Source organism: Aphanomyces invadans (assembly GCF_000520115.1).
Source record: "Aphanomyces invadans strain NJM9701 unplaced genomic scaffold supercont1.19, whole genome shotgun sequence".
NCBI classification, from domain to species: domain Eukaryota; phylum Oomycota; class Saprolegniomycetes; order Saprolegniales; family Verrucalvaceae; genus Aphanomyces; species Aphanomyces invadans.
In genome coordinates this window covers 399,185-409,089 of record NW_008580164.1, presented here as the reverse complement: position 1 = coordinate 409,089, position 9,905 = coordinate 399,185, and the positions used below count along the sequence as shown (strand labels likewise).

The 9,905-nt window shown below is 57.5% G+C and overlaps 2 protein-coding genes across 2 annotated transcripts; one reads left to right on the top strand and one right to left on the bottom strand.

Annotated features, from left to right (window-relative positions):
• Positions 1 to 2,024: 2,024 nt before the first annotated feature.
• On the top strand, positions 2,025 to 3,343 carry H310_08963 (protein RarD; the record flags this gene model as incomplete). Its single annotated transcript, XM_008874898.1, has 1 exon — positions 2,025 to 3,343. The coding sequence occupies one exon, from the start codon at positions 2,025 to 2,027 to the stop codon at positions 3,150 to 3,152; it is 1,128 nt and encodes a 375-aa protein (XP_008873120.1). The 3' UTR covers positions 3,153 to 3,343.
• A 98-nt stretch (positions 3,344 to 3,441) lies between these two features.
• Positions 3,442 to 9,704, bottom strand: H310_08962 (hypothetical protein). Its single transcript, XM_008874897.1, has 5 exons — positions 9,339 to 9,704; positions 9,173 to 9,279; positions 5,863 to 9,118; positions 5,005 to 5,816; positions 3,442 to 4,951 (listed from the first exon to the last, which is right to left on the bottom strand). Exons 1-5 carry the CDS (start codon positions 9,655 to 9,657, stop codon positions 3,671 to 3,673), a joined length of 5,775 nt encoding a protein of 1,924 aa, XP_008873119.1. The 5' UTR covers positions 9,658 to 9,704; the 3' UTR covers positions 3,442 to 3,670.
• Positions 9,705 to 9,905: the final 201 nt, after the last annotated feature.

Sequence of the window (9,905 nt, the reverse complement as noted above, 5' to 3'; positions counted from 1 at the left end):
CACTCGTGCACTAGCTATGCGATGGCGGCGTCTGATTGGCTGGGGCATCAAGGGAAGGCTGTTGATTGGCCACAAAACCAGGTGACCTCTGATTGGCCAAATAGTTGCGGGTGAAAAACTCTTCGCACAGAGCATCCCCATGACAATTCCAAGCCGTGGAACGTGATGTGGAGCTCTGGGAGCTCCATTAGAGTGCGCGGTATTGAGACCAGTGTATTCAACTTCATTCCAAGGCATCCTTACATTGTTCCTATGTAATTCACGCTTTGTTTGTCCTTCTGCCTGCGCAAACGACCTGTGTGACCTTTGGAACATGTTGTGCGCCCAAAACAGACGAGCGTGAAATCATCGATCATGTCTACTATGTCTGCTTCGACTCTAACAAACGATAATGTTGAAATGTGGCGGGTGTGGTTCGCCGCGACGTTAAGCATGAAAAGATATTGTTCAAGTATTTGGCATGGAGTGGTGGTCGGTGATGGATTCGTTTTAACGAGCTGGGCGGTGCAAGAGCCCTGAGGAATCGTACCGAAAGTTGTTTGGTAAGAATCCTCAGCCCCATTGAACGACTTGAACGGGCGAAGCCAACAAGCATTCAACGCGCTGTTCATGAGCCCAACACTCGAGTGGATCGGATCGTGTTGATGACCTTGGATTGAAAGGGGGCCGAAATTGTCCACGTTGGCTGATTTTCTGGTCGAATTCAAAATACGTGGTCCGACGTATGGCAGCGGCAGTGATCCATGACAAGGGCGAGTTCAAACTGTGAAATTGCTGGCATGGATGCCGCCTGAATATCTGCGAGTCGTGAGCCAAATGATCTGGGAAATTATCGCACCGTGACCGCGGCAAGCTCCAAATTGTTGGCAGAGAAGTGTGATTTTCAAGGCGAACGAGTGCTACTCGTGGAGCAATCGAAAATGCGCTCGCTCGTGGCTCGGACCGAATGACCACGAGAGGGTCGTCAGGGTCGTGAAGGAAGATCTGGTCAATGGGAAATCTACAACACGTGCGGAAATTTGGGGCGCGAATTGCCGACAAGCGCGGATCAAAGGGACACGACTGGATCCAGCACAGATCGACTTGGCGCACGACGCACGGGGCGGAAATCGTCATCTTTTCACGACATCGGATGTATTCTCTTTGCCCTCATCCAGTGCTCCCACGATCACCAGCAATTCCAGTCACGGGGCGGTGATCATGCGCTCTGGCGCATCATGTTACATGACCGGGGATAATACGAGTGGATTGTTTGACGTAGAACGATGCGAACGCACTGTGTATGGGGAGGACGGTCATCGTTTGAAAGTGCGAACAAACGGCATGCCGACAATGTATGGGCCTCAATCCAAGATCGTGCTATCGGATGCCCTCTTCGAATCATCCTGGAAGAATGATGAACATGGACGAGATCCCGTGGATGCTGCACCTTCGGACGTCTCATGGGATAGTCTGGGACATCTTCGGACCAACCTCGACCAGGCTTTGTTGACGCTTGACTCACCTGTCCAACAGTGTGTACGTCGGAGAAGCAGCATGCCGTCGCAGCGTCCTGGAGCTCAATCGAAGCACCACGCGGGCATCGCCTGCAAGTATGAATATAATGGCAGATACGAGCTCGTCGTGGTGACGAAACGACCCCTTGACCGGTTCTGATGCGGTGGGAAGCGATTCCACTGCGAGCACCACATAGTCCAGGATCCAGCGATAAGCACGCCATCCCCTCATCACTGGCTTGCCCCCGTCGCCGTCTCTTGGAACGATCGACCATTTTGCAAGCACCAAAGGTTTGTGTGCTTGGAAGATTCGTTCGAGCCGTCGTCCTGTTATAAAAGGGCAGAGCAGTTTGATGTTTGTCCCAATCAACAGGAAGAATGGGATCGACTACGCCCTGCGACGACCACCCTCATGGCCGATTCACGCAACCTTGCTCCAGGGAGTGTCCAGCCGCGACGGCAGCGCTATGTCTGCGCCCATTGCATGCCAACTTGCTCGTGGAGCGCGGGATTGCTGCAATAGCCCACATGTCCCAACAAGGTTTGTCCCACATCGCAACGTTTCGAATCAGCGCAACGTTCTCCGTGAAGATGCAGCAGTTCCATGTCGGTATCGCGTTCGGCTTCATTGCATACGTGATCTGGGGATGCAGTGCGATCTACTGGAAGCAGCTCACGTCGATCCCGGCCATGCAATTGCTGTGTCATCGCATTGTATGGGCGTTCCCTATCGCAGTCGCCGTGCTCTACGTCAACAGCGTGGCACGGACGACGTGGACGGCGGCCCGCACGTGGTCCGTCCTTCGTTTCTACATGCTGTCCGGCACGCTTCTGGGAGTGAATCTATTTGTGAGCATTTGGGCGACGAACGCAGGCTACATCGTCGAAATGAGCCTCGGGTACTTTATGAGTCCCCTCGTCAGCGTGTTCCTTGGCGTAGTCGTCCTTCGCGAGAAGCTTCGGTTGTGGCAATGGGCCGCCGTGATTCTCGCAGTCTGCGGCGTTGCCACAGTCACGTTCTTGTATGGAAAGTTCCCGTGGATTGCGCTCGTCCTGGCGTTTGACTTTGGGTTTTATGCACTCATGGCGAAGAAGGCGCCGCTCAAGTCCATCCAAGGGATCGCGATCGAGTTTGCGTACTTGTCGGTGCCGTGCTGGATCTACTTGTTTGTCGAAGAAGGTCGCGGGGTGGGGGCGTTTGGTCACACTGGCGTTGGCAACGACTTCCTCATGGTCGGCCTTGGAGTCCTCACAATCTCGCCGCAACTGCTCTTCACGACCGCCATCAAGCACATCCCGATGACGATCATGGGACTGCTACAGTTCATCGGGCCGACGCTGAACGTTCTCGTCGGTATTTTCTTGTACCACGAGCCATTTGAAGCGACCAAAGCCGTGGGGTTTGCCCAGGTCTGGGCTGGATTGGTCATTTACACGATGGATACGTTCCTTGCGCCGCGCAAGTCTTTGGAACAACCCGTGGACCGCCCGCATGGTGATGCCGAAGCGCACGACGATTCCACGGGTACCTGCTCTACGCGGGACAGGAATCCATGGCACGCCGCACCACCACCGACGCCGCCATCGGGACAAGCGCTCGAGATGGCCGCGTCGAACGAATCGTTCCGGACGCTACAGGACACGTCCCATGTGTAGACATGGCGCGTCGTCAGCCAAGTGGGAGCCATTCGCTTCGTCGCGCCATCGAGCACACTCACGTCAGTCGGCGCGTAAGTTGAATTCCATGCCTGCCGTTCCTCTCTCAAACCACAGACGAATTTTGTCCTGCTGTCATGCACTTGCTTTCGATTTTTTCAACTGTTGCGGCTCTTTGGCCAACGGTAAAGTCGCCCCGACGTACTCGCTGCTGGTGGTTGCTTCGATCCATGGCCATGGATGCTAGAAACAAGCCACATCGAGACCAGTGCACACGAATTGACGTTTGTCGAGATCAAATATCTTGAGGGGTTGACACACTCGGTGGATGGACCGTAGCGATTCATGTTGGAGCGCTCGCACTCGGCATACATTCAGCGCCCGACACACTCCGATTGATATTTATCTGCAACTCGGTTGAACAGCTCTATTCGTCGGACGCAATGCTTCCACCTGGCGCAAGGAGCACCCCAACTACCGATGGCCGACGGATGATTCAAAGCGCACCGGTGTGCGCGTCACCATGGATGCGAGCTGTACACGACGACAGGCACGTCGTACTGCGTTTGGAAGGACTTGACCACACGATGCACGCACTCGAGGACAGACGCCGCGGTCACAACGGATGGCTGTGCCCGTCGTTTGGCAAAGAGCGATGGTTTCTTGAGCTGCGGCAAGGATGCCAGCATGGCTTTGGACAGAAGGGGCAGCACTTGTGGCGGGGCCAAGACGTAGAGGCGCGTGGGCGACGGGCATATCCACGACGTCGCTCCATTCAGTTCGAGCAACGATGCCAACACGATGTCAACCACAGGGACGAGGTCAGCACCACGTGAGTTCGACGCACTCTGCCCGGGCCCCGACGTCTTTTCGACGACCGCCACCTTTTTGGAAAACTTTCCCTTCTTTTGCGTCAACGATACCGTGGCTGCGTACCCCAGCACAGACCACCACGGCGACAGCACTTCCGTCGAGTGCAGGTACCGCGTCTTGATGCGGCAAATGCGGAAATGCACGGGCCGTTGGTCCAGTGGAGATGGCGCCTTGTTTGTGACAAAGGCAGTTGGCCGTCGGACGATGGACGCGCCACGCAAGTATTCCCACGGCAAACTTTGCAACGCAGCGCTACAAACGAGCGAGTATTGCGTGGTGGAGCATGCGTTGCTGACGCCACGATTTGCGTCGTTCTGAGGTGGTCCGTCGCTGTTGGCCATGGAATCCGTCGCGTCGACCAACGTCAGCCTGGACGAGAATTCTCGACGAAACATGCACCGGTTTCGTGCGTGCTGCTTGATGTCGCCGCCTCCAGAGATGGTAAAGAGTTCGGGAAGGACTGCCGCCGACAAGGGCGCTGGCAACGCTTTACTCTCGTCGATGTGGAAGCGGCGAAGGGGCGACAATGGCGGGGGTTGGGCAATGCCCGTGGCAGACAAAAGCGTCAGTTGATTGGGGGGGTCGATCCATTTCCACTCGATACGTCCCGACGACGGCACATACGTCGCCAGGATCGACGCTGGGATAATTTCCAGTGCGTACACGACCGTCGCCATCGACGTGTTGTCGTAGCCCACCGACGACAGCCACAGAGGCAGGGAGCAGTTGCCGCGGAACTCGTCCATGTGGTCCCAAATATGCCGCATGACAAGGCGTCTCTTTGCATTGCTATCGTCGTCCTGGTGCATGGCAAACGTACTTTGAAGGTGCTTCAACATGGCGAAGCTGCTGTGGATCGTTTCAAGAGTGGTGGCGCCTTGCACAGGTCGACAGGCTGCCGACTTCATGGCCTTGACGCCGCCGTCCTACGTGATCCATTTGCATTCTCAAGGAGGTGTTCTTCCAAGGCACGGCATACCTGCAACGGAGGCGCCATTCTCGTCGTGTCTGATGCGCGCGACGTTGCCAAAGGCTGCGTGCTGCCTCCGACATGCAGGCGCTTGGTCGCGAGGAGCTCCAACGTGTCGGATTTGTGGCGCTGGTGTCCGCCAGCGCCATGTAGTGCAGGAGGCTTTTCCCGCAGCTTTGTCTGGTAGGTCGTGCTGGTTTCTGGGTCCATGACACATGCGCGCCGCCCCGTGTGTTTGAGACACGAGGCATCCTGCCACAACGGCCACGGCGTCGTTAGGAGGTCCAGCAACACGACGTTTTCGTTGACGACGGACGATTCAAACGTGAGCAGGGTTATGACCAAACGGCGTAGGCACCGCTGCATCGACGACGCCGACGGGCACAGAACGCAGTTGAGAAACACGTCGCGCGCTTCGTACCAGTAGCCCAACGCGTCTGCCCCTTTGTCCCGCAGGCAGTGGAGCTGGCACATATTGAGACATGCGTCCACGTACAGTTGCGGCGCCATCGCAACAGCGCTCGACTCGCACACAAACCTTGTCGGGTTTTCGATGTCGGTCAGGGAGAACTCAAAGTCGACCGTGCAAGCGGCGGCGCTTGCCTTGATATCCTGCGACGACGCGGTCGCGTTTTGTCGGCGCGTGAGCGAGAACTTCATGAGCTGGTCCAACGGCCGACGCAGCACGAGCCGCGGAAGGAATGCCTTGTGCAAGTACACGGCCGCGAGGCGGCAAGCGGCTTTCATCCTCCCGACTTTGTCGTCGTCGCTGCTGTACAGTTCGTAGCTGTGGTGGAACGCCCGCAAGCTGTGATACATGCCTACAGGAACGCGTCGAGTGGTGCTGGCGAGGGCCAAAGCACGTACATTCGTCCAACGACATAAGGACACGGTCGCGCACGAGCACAGCACTCTTGCGTCGATGCAGGGACCGGGTGGGTTGCGTCGGCAGGAGCTGTTCGCATTCCAGACTCTGAAGCTTCATGGGAAAGAGCCACGGCGCGTTTGCCGCCGCGTCGAGCACTTTGCCACGAAGGTAATACACATGCGCCAACTGGGTCAGCACGGTCGCCGACATGGGCTGAAGCTCCAAGTACACAATCGAGAGGGCGGAGAAGTGGGCGGCGCGCTCAAAGTCGTTCAGTTTGAGAGCTACCTTTGCATGCACGGGGTACAAGTCTGCCGCCATCGACGCGTGTGGCAACGTTTCCACGGGAATCGAGTACTTGAACGGCGGTGGCAGCTTTGCAAAGGACCCGCCATGGTGGACACTGGTCGATCCATGGCCCTCCTTGTCCCTTTTCCGCAGCTTTGCGACGGCCTTCAGGGTCGCTTGGCAGTGGGGTAGTTGGTTTGCCTTGTAGTAGCAAATGGCGAGCCACATGAGGATGACCGCATGCTTGGCCGCTTTCGGTTGAAAGCGCTGAATGCACAGCTCCAGCGCCGAGATCGCGTGATGGGGGCGATGTAACTTCAGATGGCAGATGCTCAGCCGAATCGACAACACGTGGAGCTCCGCGACAACATCCGAATCGTACGTTGTGAGGTGCTGCATTTGCTGCAGGACGGATTGGATGTCGTGCGCCGCCGCCGCGTACTCACCTGTGTCCATGAAAAGGCACGCCATCGTAACCGTGACGTAGACGTACTCGAACCACACGTGTTGCGCCAGGCTCCGCGCCCGAATCTGCTTGTAGTACCGAATGCTCCGGTCGACGTCCCCGTGGTCGCTGCACAGCACCGCCAGCTTCCGCTCCAATTCGATTGCGCACGCTGTCGCGTCGAGGCGGTGCGCAATCTCGCACGCGGTTTCAAATGCAGCCGTGGCAAACGCGTATTTGTCGACTGCCAAGAGCGCATCGCCAAACATCGTGAGCGCCGAGATCCCTTCCGACGAGTGCAGCGAAAAGTGAGTGTGCAAGACATAGATGGACTCGTACAAGATGCTTTCGGCATCATGAACGTGCTGCTGCGAGGTTGCCCACAGCGACATGCCCATGATCATGCCGGCGCGAACTCGAGTGCGGGACGTCAGCGGCAGCAAGGGATACAATAGCTTGAGACGACGCCACGTGGCCCCTGGCGACACAGCCAGCGGACGGTCTGCAAAGTGGTCGAGAATCTCGGCCACCCCGGCCAACTTCTCGAGCTCGGCCACGTCAGCATCGGGACTCGCTGGTGGAAGCAAGGGAATCTTTGCGAATCTCTTCAAAGACAACGGCGAGATCCCGCTCCACAATGCGTGGGCAATGACAAGCACGTGCATGCTGAGCTCAAGGATGTCCGACACGATGGCTTCGTCGTCATCGTCAGGTTGAGCCGTCATCCCAGCACGACATGCCACCTCGTGGGCATGCAACCGAGTCGACGCATCGCGCAGGGCGTCAAAGAGCGCTTGCCACGACGAGGACGGGTCCATAAAGTCATCTTCCGACATGAGACTGTAATGGACTCGCACTTCGATCTCAACCAGCGCGCAGCGAAGATTGCCAAGCATCCCAAACGACGCAAATGCGGGGGTCTGTGAACCCGTCAGCGCACGCAGCACGGCCAAGAACTCGTTCACGATGGGCGAGGGTGCGTTGCCTTCGGCCACCAAACAACACCATCGAAGACCAGCGTCCAACAACTGCGAGGAGGCCGCAGAGGTCCACCTTGCGCTCGTGTTTCGCTCACATTTGAGCGCAGTGGCGATGTCTGTGAAGAAGGACTGCACCAACTGAAGGCAGATGGCCGGCGCGGACGCAGCCGCTCGCCGGCACACGACATCGTACCGATCGAGCCATTCTTGCGTATACTTGGACGTTGTTGAATGCAAGTGGGCGACGATGGCGTCTGGCGTGTTGAGACAAAGGATAGAACGAGTGTTGTCGTCATCGTTGGCCGGCAAACACGCCAAGTCCCGAAGCCACTGGTCCATCGACCGCGTCGATTGCCAAGAGTTGTTGAGGACATGACTGGTCTCGAATGCTGCAAACGACCTCGAGTACGGAGAGGACGGCGGTGGGAGCCGAGGTGCCGTGTCCAACGGAGGGTGTTGCATGACCTGGGTCAGCATCATGTGCCACGACGTGGTCTTGGCTTGTTTCGTCGGGACAAATAGGTCGCGCAGGTTGAGCACGGTCGATAGCGACGACGCGCTCACGCTTGGGTGCTGCAACCCCGCGCCACCTTTGGCTGGGCCCGACGACGTCTTCTTCACGTCATCGTCGGCGTCCCAGTCGGAGCTGTCGTCGGACGCGCCACCGTCGTCACGGACTTGAACGGGATTGCCTTCGGTCTGGGGGGAAAGGATTTCGTGTTGACGGCCGTCGGTGGCGGTCAACGGACGTTTTTCGGCGGTCCAGTCGACGGAGAACATGCGCTGGGACCGCTCGTGCTCGTCGAATTCTGCCCAGTCCTTGTCCTCTTCATGGAGCGACTGCAAGTCTGTCTGCGCTTGGCACAGCACCGCCTTGGCGCGCTCCAACACGATGTCGTCGCGCGTCAAGTAAGCTGCGATCTTGGTCGTAAGACAGGCGTAGTCCATGGCCAAGGGAATCTCCAGCGTCAGAAGGAGTAGGTGCGCCGTGCACAGCGTAAGGTACGACACCAGCGGCAGGGGCAAGTGCCGTCGACTGTGGTCTTTGTACGCCATGAGAACAACGCTAAGCAAGGCAAGGCGCACGATGAGCACCGCTTCGAGTTGCTGGGTCGGTTTCGACGGGCATATGGATGCGTCGGACAGGTACTTGGGCAGCGGCGGCTGGGACTTCGTCGGCGACGCGCCGTAGCACTTTGACGACGTGGCATCGTTCATTTCGTTGAGCGCGACGACAGTCAAGGCAAAATGCGGATTGTTCTTGGGAGTCTCGTCCATGAGCTTCATATGCAAGACCGCGCTGGCAACGGCCGACGAGACTGCATGGTAACACTGGTCCTTCTCGTGGACTGGGTATAGCGCGTACTTTTCGATTTCGAGCCAGAGCTTGACTATCGTGAGCATGTGCCGCGGGATGTGGTTGGAAGGACTAGGCTGACGCATGAGCTGCGAGACTCGATCAAACTGGTCGCCCACAGTCGACGGAGCCTCGGGTCGGAATCCATGCAAGCAGCACTCAACGAGGAGCTGTAGCACTTGGTCCTGTTCGTCATAGTGCCAGATTGAAGAGAGTCGCAAAGAATTGCATGCACGTACCAACCATGCACAGCCGCCCGGGTTGTCGCCGTCGTCCAAGGGGTTGCTGCCGTCCTTCTTGAACTGACTGCTCACTTCCTTGACCTTGACGGCCTCGTCGACGAGCTCTGCACGGCATGACAAGAGCGGTAAAACCCTGTGCACATACTGTGCATGAAGATCGTACCGTTGATCGCCACATACGCCCTGCCGAGAATGTCCACCAGCCGAAAATTCAGCGCGAGCCGCTCGACAGCGACCCGCGACATCGCGTTCATCGGGCTTTGCTCTCTTGGTATGGAAACCGGTGTATCGGGCAACGCGTCAAAGTTGAAATCGTTTTCCCAAGCTTCTTCTCCGTCTGTGTCGTTGTCGGGGGTCGGCAATGGTCGAGTTGTCGGAGTGCCAGCCGCCCAGCTCCGCGAATGGCCAATGTTTGGAAGCGCGCCAGGCGTGACGACGCCATTCGCGAACACATGATGACGTTGCTGCGACGTCAATGCCATGCCAACCCAAGATGATGTCTGCCTTGTGTCGACGGCCGGCGCTTTTGCTCCAAGATCCAAGCCACGGTTTCATCAAAATTCGAACCTGGTCGAAATTTTCAACCAAACAATCTCGCATGGACACCGCCATGGTGGTCCTACGTACGTGGCGGCCACCGCCTCTAATACCGCTACGAAGCGCTAGCGCTCTAGTTTTCGCATTTCCTTCCTGGCGCAGTCGCGTCCATGGTAGCCTGCGGCAATGCTAA